Here is a 17393-nt window from a genome sequence, read left to right as displayed (position 1 = left end):
AAAAAAAAAACCACACATAAATCTTCTGTTTAATGTTATGCACAAGATAGTAAAACCTTGGCGAAAACAAGGTAAAAGACTTACATAAAATATAGGGCAGTAATTAGGTGGGGGAGGCTAGGATAAAGGAGAAGTTTCAAAAGTATGAGCACTGGGTACTTCTTAAACTAGATGCTCTCGTGCCAAGTGGAAATAAAACTTGTAAAATTTTCTTATTACTACTATTTAAACCCTATACACATACATATATATGTATGTATATATTTTTTGTATGTTTGAAATATTTCAGTTTTCAAATGTCTTGAATTTAAAAACCTTAACACGAACCTTCCAGTTCACCCCAACTCCAGGTCTCCTGCGACAGGGGCCCCTTGAACCATTAACAGTGATCACGGCACTGCCACCGCTCTAGCCCCAGGTCTATGGCACATTCCCAACAGAGCTACCCACAATCTCCCGCTTACCCCACCCTGCATTATTAGCTTGCCTTTTTTTTTTATATATATTTTATTTATTTATGTATACAGAACTGGGGTACAGGTCTGAGGTGCAGGGGCAGTTGAAGATTCACCAGAGACAGAGTGGGGAGCAGAACAGACAGATCAAAGAAGTACACTGCTGAGGGGAGCAGGAGAGATCTGCTGTGCCATGTGGATCGCCTCCTGGGCGAGGATCGAACTCACACCCAAGGCTGCAGCTCGCTTGCAGTGCTACGCTTTAACCCACTATGCCACCAGGGAGGGCCTAGCTTGCTTTTTCATGGCTTTTCTACCTTGAAGAGACTAATCCTCAACTCTCTGTATCTGTCTTTTTGAGGTATTTTTGTCTATAAAAATCCCTATCAGTCCTTATTTCCAGTACAATTCCAAAATGAACACTCAATACATGAATTCCTAACATATATTTGTTGAAAGTTGGATCTAACCAACTCTGACTCTAGGTTTTAGAACTGGCTACATGGGAAGAGCAGAGAGGGTAGAGCAGCGAGGGTAGAGCAGCCAGTTAAAACACCTTCCCCGACAAACTGAGGACTTGTGCTCTGCAGAGAAATAATGGCAATGATCTGGCTATAGTCATACTAAAACTTTGCAGGAAAAAAAGTATTTTTTTGGTAGAGAAAAAAGTCCTGTTTAAGTAAAAGCTTTCGTAAGTATATTTATACATCTACTCTCTTAACATGAATTCCCTATTTAGAAACCTGTGAAACTGAGTAAATTATTCATTTGCGTAAGAAAAATTTATGGTACTTTTATATGCTGAAAAATTACTATGCTGGTAAATGCTTAAAAAAAAAAACCACAAAGCGAATGTTTAGCCATTCAATACTTTAACCAAATGAATAATGAGAGTAAGATACTGTCATTTTTTTTATAAATACAAACAAAAGATCATTTATTCAATACAAACCCATTAATGTGTTTCTTTCTGCCACAAAAGCAGGTTTATCTCTATCTCCACAAGCAACCTGCTTAGTTTTTAAGTAGGCAGACAGCGATGATGGCAGCGCATCCTGCCAGATTAAGAAGTTTAGCAAGTGGGAGGCTGTTACACAGTCATACGGTTTTGTGCTTGTGCTGAGCTCCAAAGCTGCCTGGAATAAGTCTTGCAGTTTCCCCGAATCCTAGAATAAAGCACAGTAACCAAATGTATTTTTAATTTAAGAGAATAGGAGGTAATTTAAAACAGAGCCTGCCACATAATTGGAATTTAATATGAACATTCGTTCATTTTCTCAGTGAACATAGGTTGGAGTTTCTCTAGTAATCAATGTTTATTATTAACCATTGTGGTGATGAGGGTCTGAAACAGAATAACAGTGAGAAAATTAGGTACTAATAAAGCTTTTTTTTTCTTCCAGAAATGTCTCCTTTTTCTCTGTAGAAATTCGGCAATACCCACAGCCAAATTATTTTCATTATTTCTGCAAAGAGCTGAGATCTTGGATATAGCAAGGTTTTGACTGGGCATCATATTCCTGCCTGTCTCCCCTTCCTCTTCTCATGCAACTAGTTCAATAGAGAAAAAGACAAAGTCACACAAAAATATAAATTCCACCAGCCTGGTCCTGGTGAAGCACCATATATGTGTGGTTAATAAAGTGATCAGATCAGCCTTAAAAGTTCTACATCCCAGACCTCCTACACAGAGTCAGAGGAATGTGTATTCACAAAGCCTGTCTAAAGAAGACAGACAAAGGACAGGTCACTCGAGTGGCATACTCATACAAAGGCAGTGGGCAGAGGACAAGAGACAGGCTCCTGTTCGACAAGCTATATGTACACTACGCTAGACTTAGGATTCTGTAGCTCAATAATATCGATCCCTTTAGGATTGCTCCATAACTGTCTAATGTAGAGGGGGGAGCCATTATAAACATAATTTTGAATTTAATTACAGGTATATACAAATAATGTATCACAATTTCCAAAAACAGAAATCAAACATACTGATTCAAATTCTTTGCTCTCTGATACATTTAGTTTTCTATTCAGTGGCCAAAGCTCAAATGTAAATCAACATTAGAAAGAATCAGGTAAGCCTCTAAGCCATTTTATGTAACCAATAGTTAAGTTCTCAAACTGTTTAATCAATTAATTAGTAAAAGGCATAATAAAGAGCCTTTCAAATCTAAAGTATCTTTTATCTGTCATCTTAGATCAATCAAAATGTAATATAAAAACCTTGAATATATAGAACCACAAGAAAGAAGGGAAATTGACTAGGTAAATAGTAATGTCATATATTCGAAATATGTATCATCAAAAAATATGCTCATACAGGTACTTAGAAACTGTGTCAACACTCCAAAAATGTCTTGAAGTATTAAAACATTAATTACATATTATAGAGTATAACCAAATAAATATATAATCAGTGTTTTAAATTCTTGAATGACTATTCCTACTATGCAAGCCAAACCAGAAAGGATAACCACCAAAACCCTATAACAAGCCATACACAGCCAAGTTTCCTGAACTCTGTAGTTAAGTGTCTATACCTCAAGCACATGTCCCTCAGATTAGAGATACAGAGGCTCCCTAAAAAACCTTCAGCGTTCATGTAAAGATCAGACTTCACATAGTGCTACTATATACTTTCCCCACTCCAGTTACTCTCAATATATTTGCCAGCAAGGAGACCTATTTGCATATATGATATAAAGCTACAGTGTCATCAATGGTAAGGGGCAAAGGGAGAAGGGAGAGGGAAAAAAATAGAAAACATCAATTTCTTCTTTAAAAACTCTAATAGTTAAAAAAATTAATAAAAATGTTAAAACTGAATAGCACAAAAATTTAGCAGCCTAAGCATTAATGAAGCTTCTGCACATTCTGCTCACCAGAGCCCATGACAGGCCACAGGGTTAAGTGGGTACTAGAGAACAACTCCTAATCTACAGCCAGCCCAGAAAAGATGTTCTGAGGTATTGCAATGCCATCAAGAAACCATGGAAGCAGTCACCTTGTGCTTCCTGACATATGTTCCTACAGAATCACACTGCACCCACATGTTGTCATGCCCTATAGAGACTAGGAGCTGAAACCCAGGCCATGGCATAGTTATAATCCCTGCAGGTATCTGGGCCTCTATATAGCGCTGACAGAAAGCAAGTGACCCCACAAGTGCTGGGAACCTGGGTGCTTAAACTAAGGGGTGCCGGGCCATGCAGACCCATCCCTAAGCTGTTCCCTCCCACCTCAGTCTACTTAGGTTCCTACCCTAAGTGGAAAATGAACAGTGTCTGAAAGAGAATAAGAGCCGGAGATGCGGTAGAACCTCTAGGTACCTCACATACTGAGTTTCAGTCTCAGTTTAGCTACTGCTTGTTGGAGGTCAGAAACATGTTCTCTCCCTCACTCGCACAGAGCGAGTTCCCCAGACAACTAAGAAGGGAGGTTATCTCAAAAAGCTCAAGTTACTGGAAGTGATGTGTTTTGAGCAGGTTATTAACACATCCAAGTAAACTAGGGAGACCACAGTCAACTGATATCTACCAAATAATCTGGTAAACAATGAGACTTTCTGCTTTCTACAACTCTCTCTTTTAATCAAAACAATTTTAAAGAAAGGCAAAAAACAGCTTTCTGATTTGAATTTTGTTTTCTTTTACAACATTTCCTCCTTCCCTATCATTCATTCTAATCTCTTCTAGCCTCTCACCCCATAACAGTGGGGGCATTAATGAGAACTGAAAGTGGCAGAAAACATAAGAAAGATGGAAAGAACCTGGATAAAACACAAACTGCTGTATCTGTTGCTAAAACAGAAAGTTTTCATTGACACATTTACATTTACAGCCCAAATACCTGAAAGTGCACAACAGTTTTTGGTAACTTCATGAGAAGATCAAATGCTAAAATTTTTACTTCTTCAAAAGTGCTGGTAAAACATTCCATCAGTGTTTGGAAACGACCAACATCAATATCATGACTCAGATGGTACACTGTTTGGACTCCATCTAAAACCAAAAATTTACAAGAGAATAAAAGGAGATAATATTTTGAAGTTATTTGGTCAGTTTTATAGAAAATGACTATAAAAATGTGTATGTCACCACACTAGCATAAGAATAGTTTTTCTCTTAATTTATTTCCCAAAATGGTTATCCAGATAGAAAATAAACATTTTTAAATTTGTTTAAAATCATTTCATTCTCATGCAGAAGGCTATATATTATGTAAGATCCCTAAGCTATTTTAAAAGACATAAACAATTAAATTTAGGAATACACCTTTAAAAAGGAATATACCTTTCTTGACTTTCGACTTGAAGTGCTAGGCACTTTTATTGAGAATAATAAGTAAAATGACAAATCTTCAGGTGATTTACTCAAAATAAAGAGGATTCTTCGGGGCATATTGACAAAAACAATCTCAATCTATACATTAGAAAAAACTAAGTTTGTTCTCTTTTGTAAAATAAAAAAAAGGAGAAAGCAAGCATTGTACAAAAGTGAACAATGATGTAAAACATAAATGTATAATATAAATTAATATAAAAATGAATTATAAAAATAAAAAACTAAGTTTGTTCTTCACGCTTCACAATAGCAAACTGCTGTGATAGCATATAGTGAAGCAATGCTTACAAAATTCTCAGGGAAAGGTGTGATGAAAAGTTATGTATCAAAGTCCTAATATAGCACCAGGCATAACAGCAAGAAATTAAGAAATACATTTTCCCCAAAAACTCTTCCCAAAGGACAGTGAGTTTCAGCCAACCAAGAAATGTGCAGGCAAAAATACATCACAAACAAATGATAGCAGTAAAGAATATGTTTAACTCTATGATTAAGACTAAACAATTGTGGGAATAGGTTTTATAGCAGAATGTGAAGGAAAGTTAATAATTTAACCCCTGACAATAACTGAAAACATTCCTATACGTAATTTGGAGACTGATGCTCACTAAAAGCAGGTTTCTTATTTAATCTTAGCTGACAAGAAAGTCAGTAATTCAGTGAAAATCCTAGTTAAAACAAATGAAGGTTTGGCACTTCATTCATACATCTGTTCAATTTGCTGATTCTTTTCTAATTTGGAAGTATTTTTTCTCTATTTTTTGCCTAACTGTTCCAGCTAAAACTTACAAAGATGAACAGAATGTGAGTACTGGTGTCATTTTCCTAATCAGAAAGAAAAGGCTTTCCATCTTACACCATTCAGTATGTTATTAGCTGCGGGTTTTTCATGAATGTCTTTTACCATATTGAAGTTCCTTTCTATCCTTATGTTGTTGAGTACTAGTCTATCATGAATTTTGTTAAATGCTTCTTTTCACCAACTGAGATGATCATGTGTTTGTTTTTTCCTTTGTTCTAATATGGCATATTAGATAGACTATTTCTTATGTTGAACCTACCTTGCATTCCTGGGATAGATAAATGTCTTCTTGTCATGGTTTACAATACTTTTAATATGCTATTGGGTTTGCTTCCTGGGTATTTGGGTATTTTGTAGAGAAGCTTTATTATCTATATCTAGCTTTTATAGCTATACAGGCCTAGCATTTTCTTATGATTTTTTTTACACTTTTTTTTTTAATTGAGGCAACAATGGTTTACAATACTGTATATGATTTAGGGTAATAGTGAAAAAGCTCTACAGATGTATGTTACCACAGTACACCCCCCCACCAAAGCATCTATAACTCTTTACTACAAACCACTGGGCCCCTCACCTTGACTACAGTATTAGGATAATGCTGGCCTCGTAGAATAAGTTAGGAAGTGTTCTCGTCTCTACAGTTTTTTTAGAAATTTTAAAAGTGGTTAATTCTCCTTCTGTTAGTGGAATAGGCCTGAGTTCTACTTCTGACTTTCTGGTTATAACAAAAGTCAATAAGCAGAAACAAGAATTGAATCTAAAGCCCTTTTGTTTTTCAGATCACTGGCTACTCAGCTGAGAAAATGGTGGATATAACACCCAGAAGTAACTGTTCTGCCACAGCCAATGATCTGAGAGAACGGTGGGCAAAGCACCCTGAGGAAACACTTTAGCCATCTTACATCAAGCTGGCATTTCTATAATGAGTAACAGGAACAACTGTAAGCAAACAGACCATTAGAACAGCCTGTCACAGCTGAGACTTCTGTTGCAGCCCCCAGAACCTATTATCAGCCTCCCAGTTATATTGTCCCTGGTATATCTGAGGGTGTCAATGATTAGCACTCATTTGTGGCATCATCAGGGGAAGAACCTCAGTTTTAAAACAAGTCTTGGTTTTAAGAAAACAGACCATTAGTCATGTAATGTGGACACGCAAGCCAGGCTCTGCGTGTATGTGCAGATTCTTATACTAAGTATGGTGTCCTCGCCTTCTACCCTAGTGCCCTATCACACTGAATATCTGCTCGAATTTACCAATGAAGCCACATCCCCTGGACTTTTCTTTGCTGAAAGGCTTTGATTAGTAACTACATTTCTTTCCACAGAGTGGTTATAGGTCTATTCAAATTTTCTATTTCTTCTTGAGTCAGTAATTTGAAAGTTTCTAGAAATTTGTTCATTTGGGTTATCTACTTTATTGGAAATACAGTGCTTATTATTATTATTAGTCTTACAACCCTTTTCATTTCTGTAATGTCAGTAGAAATGTCCCTACTTTCATTTCTGATTTTAGTTATCTGTGTCTCCTTTGCTATTTTCTTAATTAGTCAGGATAGCTAAAAATCTTGTCAATTGTGATCTTTAAAAAAAAAACTTCTCATTTCTTTGATTTTCTGTATTGTTTTTCTATTCTCTATTTCCATTATCTCCAGTCCAATCTTTATTATTTCCTTCCTTCTGCTAGGTTAGGGTTAAGTTTGTTTTTCTTTTTCTAATTTCTTGAGGTATAAAGTTAGGTTACTGGTTTGAGATCTTTTTATCTAAGTAGGTATAAATCTCCCTATGAGCAGTGTTTTGCTTCATCCTGTATATTTAACAAGTTGTACTTTTGTTTTCACTCCTCTCAAAATATTTTCTAATCTCCTTTGTGATTTCTTGAGCCATTGGTTGCTTAAGAGCCTTGCTCAAATTGGAAGCCTTCCCATTCCACTGTATGAAATAGTACTTCCCATCCTCCCAAATACTCCATATCCACCCCCACCATCCTACGCCTTCTCATTTGCCCACCCCCAATTCTTTGTTGAAATAGGTTTTCTAAGTTCTTATAATCTCTCCACATAAAATTCACTTGTTAGTTTATTGTCTATCCCCCTTTACTAAAGTCTACAATCAAAAATGGGGAGCACATTGCTTTGTACACTGCATATTCTTCACTGCTGGACAGATAACAAGCATACATAAGTAACTGATGAACAAACCCTTTTAATCTTATTGTAGAATCCAATTTTTGACTTAATACTGTCACATTTTATTCCAAGAAGGGGCAGGTATTTGGCTTATTCTTCTTGACTTAGGACATATTGAGAAAAAGACAGAACCCATTTTTAGTGATCCCATTCCAGTCCTTGCAATAATATAAAAATTCACATCAGTGTTCTTGAGATAAAGAATAAAAACAAATGTACAACTCACACCCTGTATTTCATGGTCATGCCTCTTTAACTTCCTTCAAAGTCAATGGTTATAACATGGTCTGCTCCATTTGCTTTACCTCCCAAGTTGTTTAATTAACATTATTACCATCAATCACTGCTCAATTACATGCGACTCATTCATTAAGAAGATGACTGAGAATTTTGACTTTTAACATACATTTAAGTACATTAAACTACTGTTCAATTGAATTATACTGTTTAGTATAATATAATACTGTTTAGTATACTGTTTAGTATATACTAAACAGTATAATTCAACCTACTGTTATTTTTCTTATGAGTAGGTACAACCATACCTACATTAAATGTACAGAAAACTTTTTGCCAACTGGACCATTCATCACTCTCAGATAAAATTGCATTATCTATATTCAGTTGTAATACCACTCAATTTCCTTAAACTGATGGTTATCTCTGTAGTTAACGTTCTATTAACAAATCATCACAAATTTGGTGGCTTAAAAAAAAATCACAGTAATATAATGTAAACAATGATGTAAAGCAATATTAACGCAATAAGAAACATTTTTTATAAAAACGCAGTAACAGATTTCTCACATTACTGAAAGCTGGAAGTTCCAAATCGAGATGTTGGTAGAGCCAGGCTCTCTCTAGAGGCTGACTGGGAGAATTCAATCCATGTCTTCCGGCTTCTGATTGCTGCTCAGAATCACTCAGGTTTATAGCACAATCACTCAGGTCTCCACCTCTGCTGTGACAATGGCATCTTTCCATTGTGTGTTATATCTCCCTAGGCTTCTCAAACTTATAACACTGGCAGTGGCATTTAGGCAAGATTATCCATTTAGAATCTTTAACAATCACATTGGTAAAAACCACCTTTCCTGGCCCTCCCTGGTGGTGCAGCAGGTTAAAGCACAGCACTAAGAAGCTAAAGCCACTTCAGCATTAGTTCGATCCCCGCCCCGGGGTTGACCCACATGGTGCAGCAGACCTCTCTTGACCCATCCACTGCTCCCCTCAGCAGTATACTTGTCAGTCGGTCTGCTCTGCTCCCCACTCTGTCTCTGGTGAATCCTCTCACCACCCCTGCACCTCTGGCCTGTACTCCTGTTCTGAATGCATAAATAAATAAATCTTCTTTAAAAAAGAAAAAAAAACACCTTTCCCAAGTAAGGTTATAAGCATCCAGAGGAGTCATTTGGGATCTAAGGATTTAAAGCTATGAGTTTTAAGGATTTGATGTGGCTATCTTTTGAGGGCATTATTTAGCTTACTACTGCTTCCTTAATCAGGTGATCAAACTTGTCATAATCAATAATCAGACAAACCAATAATATATACCTGATATAATGCCATTAAGTAGAAAACTTTATCAACTATACAATATTCCTGCCAAAAATTCATAATTTGAATCAAATCGGGAGGGAAAAAAACCAGACAAGTTGAGATATATTCTTCCAAATGTAAATGTCATAAATTAAGAAATTTTCTAGATAACATGAGATTTAGAGTCTAGTGATGAAATACAATATATGGTCTTAGGTTGGTTCCTGGATCATGAGGATTTTTTTTTTTTTCTCAATCATTTACTGAATCATCTGGCAAAATTTGAAGACAGATTGTCGATTAGATAACAACATGTGTTTACATTTATATGGTATTAAGTTTCCTGAGTTTGATAGCTATGTTATGGTTATAAAATTAATAAGAGACACAAAGATAAAGCATATACAGCACAATATTAACAAGTGATAAATCAAGGTACATGGCTGGACATTGAACTATTCTTGAAACTTTACTGTTGGTTAAAATTTTTTCAAAGAAAAATGGTTTTCTTCAAATGAAGCAAACCTGCATCAAGAGAAAATACCTGTCTTCCTCCCCTCCAAAAAAATTAAACTTTACCTAAACATTTTTTTTAAAAAATCCAACCAGCATGTAAAGTTGTCTGGGTCTCTGGCTCTTCCTTCTGAAAGAGTAGCTAAGCAGGATATTTTTATTTGTTAATGAGGGCACAGCACAAACAAGAAATCCAGATATAAACAAACATACAGTACTGGGATAAAAAGAATCATTTCTGGTCAAAAATGAAAAAAAGACACACAGAGAGAAATTAAATGTTTATCCTCTCAAATACCCCACAGGAGGAGAAACAAAGGGCATCATTAAACCAAAATGCCTGGAAATGACATGCTTGTGCTGTCTTTCCGAAACCAGAATGAGACTTATGAAAACAGATAGCTTAGAAGTGAAACCACATTTTAACCACAAAGACATAGTGAGGAATGTCATATACAAGAGAAACCAGGAATATTTTAATTTGTAAAACTAAATTTACAGACTGGGGATTATCTTAAAAGAACACTATGCTAACTGGGCAGGAGGGTGAGAACAACAATTCTTTCCATACTATGCATAAATCTGTAACAATTGTAGCTTTGGTTTAGCAAACAATGATCAGAGAAAACAGTTTCTTTCCATTCTATCCCTTACTGGCAAATTTAATTATGTTCCATTAAGAATTATACAGTCAAAGTAACACCTCCCAGAAGAGTCTAAATTACTGAGACTTCAAATATACCAAAAAGCAGAAGACAACCACATTTTGCAAGGAAAAATATACTTTCCCCAACATTATCGAACACTTACCTTCTGGTACAGGAAAAACATCAGCTATTGAACCTAAGATGGTTAAAGCTGAAAATCTAGTTGAGTAGGAAGAGCCAGGAAACAATGCTTCAAAAAGAATGTTGCATACTGATGACATGAAAGTCTAAAAACAAAAATGACAATAAGCCTAATTCAGTTAATTCACAATAAGTATCATCTTTAGCTGTTTCATTTTCGTTAAAAAAGAAAGATCTGGGTCACTACACTAGTTGTCCATTCTGCTTGACAGTTCTGAATGGCACACCTGACATACTTTAATGAATCGACACAATACTGTATCCCAGACCAGAAAAAAAGTTATTTTTAGTGAAAACAAGATTTCTCCTGCCCTAATTGTGCTAAAATTGGATGACTATTGACACCAGGGGCATTTAGGGAACAAAGGTGTATATATACACTTCTTAGGCTTAAAGTCATACTATACACTTAGACTATAGTCCATACTATCAATAATTGCTAAATTTGATAAATATAATACTTGATAAACTTAGCTACATGAATTGAGTCATACAAAAATCCAACTATTCCACTATTCACCACCATAGCCCATTATACTTCCTTTCATTGTCTTCTATCTGCCTTTTTTTTTTAAGATTGATTGATTGATTGATGCATACAGAACTGGGGTACAGGCCAGAGATGCAGGGGAGGTGAGAGGATTCACCAAGGGCAGAGTAGGGAACAGAACAGGTCGACTGACAAAGTACATTGCTAAGGGGAGCAGCAAGTGGGTCAGAGGTCTGTGGATCACCTTCGGGGCGGGGACCGAACTCATGCTAAAGTGGCTTTAGCTTCTTAGTGCTGTGCTTTAACCCGCTGCGCCACCAGGGAGGGCCCCTATCTGCCTTTTTGACACTCCTGCTCTACCATTTTGTTATGCCAATGAGGGAAAGTTAGAACTTTAAATGAAATGCAATTTTAAAAAATGAAGTAGAAAATGCTTAAACAAGGTTAAGTCCTCTTCCTCTAAGTAAACAATTATTATTATTACTACTACCATTATTTCTGTGCAATAGTGAAGAGAAAAAATATAAGAAAATCTCTGGTTCTCACATATCTGCTACGCCCCAACAACACTTAGAATTGAGCAACATACAGGGCCCTCCCTGGTGGCTCAACTGATTAAGGTGCAGCACTATGAACCTGGCCAGTCAATTCACCATGAATTCAATCCCTGGCCAGGAAGGTGACCCACATGGCACAGCATACCTCTCCTGTCTTGTCCACTGAGAGACAAGGATATAAAATTTCAGGTATTTATTCCATAGCCCCTTACAAATCCTTAGTAAGGGTTTATTAATTTATTAATTCTATTGAGTTTCAAAGAAATGAAACAGTTATTGAAAATAACCTAGTTAAATATAAGCAAGCAGTACAGTATTCACATTAAAGGGCAGTAAGTCCATCCTTTAGGAATTATATTTTCTAACTGTTAAGTCATTTAGACTTTTAGAAACAATTCATCTTTCCCTCATCCAGATGTTAACCACAACAGATACAGAAACTAGTTTATACATTTATGTCCCTAGTCCTAAGCACAGTACCGAACACACAGAAGGGGCTCAAGATATGTTCTAATTACTTTAAATGCCCCAAGGGAGGTTTCCAAACACCTTGGGTTAGTATTCAAAATTCATTTCCCATAGTCAACTCCTCTGCCTCTCTAAGTAATATACACCCCATTATTCAACTCCTCTACTTAGCTCTAAGTATTCTATACACCCCATTATCCAACTCCTCTACTTCTCTAAGTTCTCATCATTCACACCAGTGATTTATCACTCCTCAAATTTTTCCTATACTTTTTTACCTCTAAGCCTTTACTTAAGCTGGTACTAAGGAAAGAATGATTCCAATTTGGAATTCAATAGCTGATCTGGATTTGTGTTACGGCTCTCCCCTTATTAGCTGAGGGACTTTGGACAAGTCACTTAACTAAAAGTTTCCGCTGTAAGTGAGGATAGCAGTGTCTATCTCACAATCGTTTAGTCTATACTTATAATATTAATATCATAAATTTATGTAGTTAGGAGATAATCTCCTTCATTAGAAGACATCTTTTCCAACTAACTCTCTTTTCCCAACACCAAGCTGGTTGACTGGCACAGAGCCAACCACACTGCATGTGACACACACTGTTGTAATGTCCATGACGGTGACATGGTGCCAAAGTCATAAGCTCCAAAAGCCACAGGTGAGGCAGCTGAGAGAAAATATCAAAAGCTACAGGTTTTCATGTTTCTGAGTACCAATTTCATATTTCACAAGTGTCATTTTATCCCTTGCAGAAAAGAAGCAAAGGAGATGTTTTTTCGGCTCTAGCAATGATCTAAGAAAGGCTGAACTATAACTGTTCCACACGCACACCAAGGGTCCCATATACATCTGACACTTTTAATGACTCTCAGCAAGGCTTCTTAGAGCTTTTCTAGTTAACAGAGCTTTCTCATTTAATAGCCTCAAAGTCAACCTTTTAAAAGTCTACTAATCCCACTTATAGCTGACAGATTCATAAAGTAAACTCACTAGTCAACAGCAAAAGTAACTAAACTGTTTCTATAAAGTTTAGGTTGTAACTTTCCAACCTTTGCTGTTGGGATTTTATCAGACTTCAATCTTATAAAGACTATTTCTTCTTTAGATTACTTAATCTTTCAAACACAAAATTGAAAAATGAGGTCCATCCTTACTAATATGTAAAGTAAATAGTGAGTATGTCATGGCCCAGTGTATTATTAATGAAACTTGTTTCCAAATAAAATAGATGATCTCAGGCATCTGTGTGGGTCATGGGAGAAAGTAAGAGTCTACTTCTAAGAGGCTATATTTGGAGTAAGAAACCAGTGAAAAGCTCTTTCTTTTCTGTGAGGCAGAAATTGAAATCTGTCATGCTCAACAGTGGTCCAGCCAAGAGCTGCTATATCTGAGGTTCTATCTATCCCATTAACACAGTGCCCTGAAACCTAGCCCAGTCTGCAAGTTCACTTTAAAATGGGACAGATTCCAAAGTTGGCGCAGGGGCCAGGAGTCACTAGGAAGGCAAGAAAGGCATGTTAGTCTGAAGGAGAAAAAGGCCAGGTCCAGAGGTTTTAACCTAGGGAGGGGTGGAGGAGTTCAGGCTGGCAATTATCTTTGTGTTGAAGTACTAAATTCAGCTGGCCCAAATAAACTGTTCATTTTCCAGGTTAGTCCATTAATCTTGTTGTGTAACAGAAGCAGGCCCACCACGAGCTCTGCACCTCAGGCACCTTCAAGAAGAACCAAAGCACTAGAAGGCCTATGTCCAACACCAGCTTGACAGAAAAAAAGGCACACAAGAATTATTTACCAATAGAATTCCATGTATTTCCCTTTGATGTTTGCTCAAACTTATTTTAGGCTTCTTAAAAGTCATCTGTTTAGCAGACATCCCACTGATTGGGAAAAAATTTTCTCACAAAAAACTAGTGATAAAGGACTGATCACAAAGATATACAAAGAACTGATGAAATTCAACAAAAATAAACAACCCCATCAGAAAATGGGCAGAAGAGCTAAAAAGACAATTCTCCAAAGAGGAAATGCAGATGGCCAACAAGCATATGAAAAAAATGTTCAGCATCACTTGTAATAAGGGAGATGCAAATTAAAACCACACCAGTGAGAACAGCACATCTTAAAACAACTAGCAACAACAAATGTTGGCGAGGATGTGGAGAAAAAGGAACTCTCCTGAACTGATGGTGGGAATGCAAACTAGTACAACCACTATGGAAAACTGTTTGGAGGTTCCTCAAACTGCTAAACATGGAGCTTCCATATGACCCAGCAACCCCACTCCTAGGTATCTACCCAAAAGATACAAAAACACTGACTCAAAAGATACCTACACCCCATGTTTATTGTTGATTTACTTACAATTGGAAAGACATAGAAACAACCCAAATGCCCAAAAGTGGATGACTGGATTAAAAAGATGTGGTACAAAAAAAAAAAAAAAAAAGATGTGGTACAAATGGAATATTACTCAACAACCAAAAAAAAAATAAACACATACCTTTTGCAGCAACATGGAGGGAGCTGGAAAAATCATGCTTAGTGAGATAAGAAAGAAAAGGAAAAATACCAGATGGTTTCACTCATAGCAGCAGTATAATGGACCAGGAGAGAAAATAATAATACTAATGAATCGCCATATACCAGAGACATTTTGTGGGGTGGATTGGGGAGTGGGATCAAAAACAGTGGGGAGAGGGAAATGTACTGGACTATGGTGATGGCACATGGGTGATTTGGTGATAGGACGCCCACAGGGATTACAACTGAGATGGAAAAATGCACAAAATGAAGTAAAAATAAACTATTATATTATTAAAAAAAAAAGTCATCTGTTTAGAAATGTATCACTTACCTGATATTGCTGTAAAGAAGCAGAAGGATGCTGTTGGGTTAGCTCAATCTCTGGTTCAAGTTTGGATTTACTTTGCTCCAGTTTATAAAGTACCTGAGAACTTTCCCGTACCCTATAAAACAACTTTTGAGAGAAAACAAACGAGGGTAAATGTGAGTCACATTAAATTCAAACATCAGCCTAGAAGGGAAAGGTAGAACTTTCTAAATTCTTTAGCTGGGCAACAAGGAAAGTACTGGTTTTCAAATTTTTAATATTGGCAGTGCTTCTTTCCAACAGAAAGTTATCAGTAATGTTTTTCAAGCTAAAACAAAATAATACCACAAACCAGAAAACACAATCATTAAACCATTGTTCTACTTCCTCTAGGTAGATATAACTTCTATATTAGTTTTTCACCCATAAGTCATCTGATCAACTCAAGTCTGATTGTTCAGTAACAACTGTTTCATGAGGCATTTAAGGAACTTTAACTATACAATAACATCCTTTCTCTTCTTACAAAAGTGTTCTTAAAATACTTTACACCCTGAAAAACTCCAGCACTAGATTTTTCTTCTTTCAAAAACTGATCGAGACTGATTTATTACACCAAATGAAAGACTTTTTCACTATAGATTTCAATCCCAATTGTAAATTTTAGGGGATCATAAATGAGATCACAGAAGGGCCATGAAGAGATGCAGTTGTCCAAACCCATGACCATTTTACTCCCCAAATCTTGGGTCTCTCTATCAGGGCAAAATTCACCACTTTTCTATATTTTCGGATGAGAAATTCTACCTTTTTTAGAAGAGAACATATTTGTTGCCGCACTCCTGGAGACTGACTGTTAAGATTATATGTGATAAAGAATTGAATCCACTGCATTTCTTCTGGGGAAATGATTTCTGTGCTTCGATTACTTTCACAAAGCAAGCCTAATGTGTCTATCCGTACCTAAAATATAACAAGCAATAAAACATTATTTTTTCAATGAAATGAGTGAAGCCCAAGCTTGATATATTCATTTACACTTGATATATTTATTTACAAAGGCTACCAAAAGAAAAGAAAGTAAGCCCCAGTTAACCTATCTGTACTTCAGAAAGGTACCTAACAAGATCTTGTGATTGCTTACTATAAAATTAGTTATGAAGTATGTAAACTGGGTATTTTAAAAAAGTCAACAATCGTAAAAATTATTATTCATATAATGTCCGATTTCACTCCCTCTCCTCTTTTGCTCAGTGATCACCTTCGTCCAATATTGTGTCTCTTCGCTCTGAGATTCCTAGCATGTACATCTAACTGGCCTCCTAGTTTCTTTTCTTCCACCCTGGAAATATATCCCTTTTCCCACTAATGCCACTCCCCTTACTGAAGCCAGAGAGGCTCTGATTCATTCACCAACTAAATGAAATCTGAGGTCTTCATTTCTGAGGTTTCCACAAAATGGAGGAAACACTCCATTCCTGCCACAATGTCCTTAATCATCCTCCAGACCTTGCTTATTGTGTCCTTCCACTTTGCATGCCACTCCCACGCTCATTCTCTTCATACCACATTCATCACTTTTTTTAATCAACCATCGCCTACTCTGAGCCTCCTAAGTCCATGTACATAAAGGTACCATGAGCACCTGCATTGTCCTCCCACAGAATTCTATTGTTTTATGTAGGTTTTCCTATACCCTCAACTAAACTTTACAGAGCCTGATGCCAGGTCTACACTTTTCACTTTCTATTCATCCTCTTTATGGATCCTCTAAAACGGTACTGGGCACAACATAGGGATCTCTTTACTGGACTGTTAAATGAATAAATGAATCACAGGTCTACTGCATGTAAGAATTCCTAATCCTTTGTTTACTTACTTGGCAGTGCTGATGAATTAAGCCTTGCTTTATTCTTGCACTGGACACAAGGTCCCGCCAGGTATCAGTTGTAGACTGAAGATGTCCGTGGGCTCGGGCTGTTCGCAGACATGCCATCAGAGCTCCCAGTGCCCCTCTGCTATTACAAGACCCTAAGCATGAAGAAGACTGCTCTTAACTCAAAAACACAACTAAGACCACTACTGAGCTATGTAACAACAATTCTCATGTTTCAAATTAATACTCCATTTCAAACTTTAAAAAACTGTATTTTAAACTATCAGCTAATATGCATTAAAATTCCTATTATAAAATGCTCACTATATATGAAGATCTAACAGCTCATGTCTCAATAATTTCAAGTGAGCACAATCTTCTTATTGCTAACTTAAATCAGAATTTTTTGCTAATATTTTTACTTTTGCCTTAATACTTGGAAAATAAAGCAGATAGTAAATCAGGAACACTAG

General features: G+C 36.5%; 1 protein-coding gene across 4 annotated transcripts in view; it reads right to left on the bottom strand.

Moving 5' to 3' along the window:
- THADA (thyroid adenoma associated) overlaps positions 1–17393 on the bottom strand; it is a 288533-nt gene that overhangs the window by 255031 nt on the left and 16109 nt on the right. For all 4 annotated transcript variants that reach the window (XR_001145643.1, XM_012727581.1, XM_012727584.1 and 1 more), the window contains exons 12-17: positions 16924–17075; positions 15852–16007; positions 15069–15191; positions 10658–10781; positions 4308–4459; positions 1408–1621 (exon numbers count right to left, since the gene is read on the bottom strand). Coding sequence is in view for 3 of the 4 variants with exons in the window: in XM_012727581.1 (XP_012583035.1) it covers positions 1408–1621; positions 4308–4459; positions 10658–10781; positions 15069–15191; positions 15852–16007; positions 16924–17075 (921 nt within the window). In the remaining variant the exon portion in view is untranslated. The remainder of the gene's footprint in view (positions 1–1407; positions 1622–4307; positions 4460–10657; positions 10782–15068; positions 15192–15851; positions 16008–16923; positions 17076–17393) is intronic.

Source organism: Condylura cristata, unplaced genomic scaffold, assembly GCF_000260355.1.
Source record: "Condylura cristata isolate star-nosed mole 26May11 unplaced genomic scaffold, ConCri1.0 scaffold00020, whole genome shotgun sequence".
NCBI classification, from domain to species: domain Eukaryota; kingdom Metazoa; phylum Chordata; class Mammalia; order Eulipotyphla; family Talpidae; genus Condylura; species Condylura cristata.
Note: the sequence above shows the minus strand (reverse complement) of the source record. Positions and strands in the feature narration are given on the sequence as shown.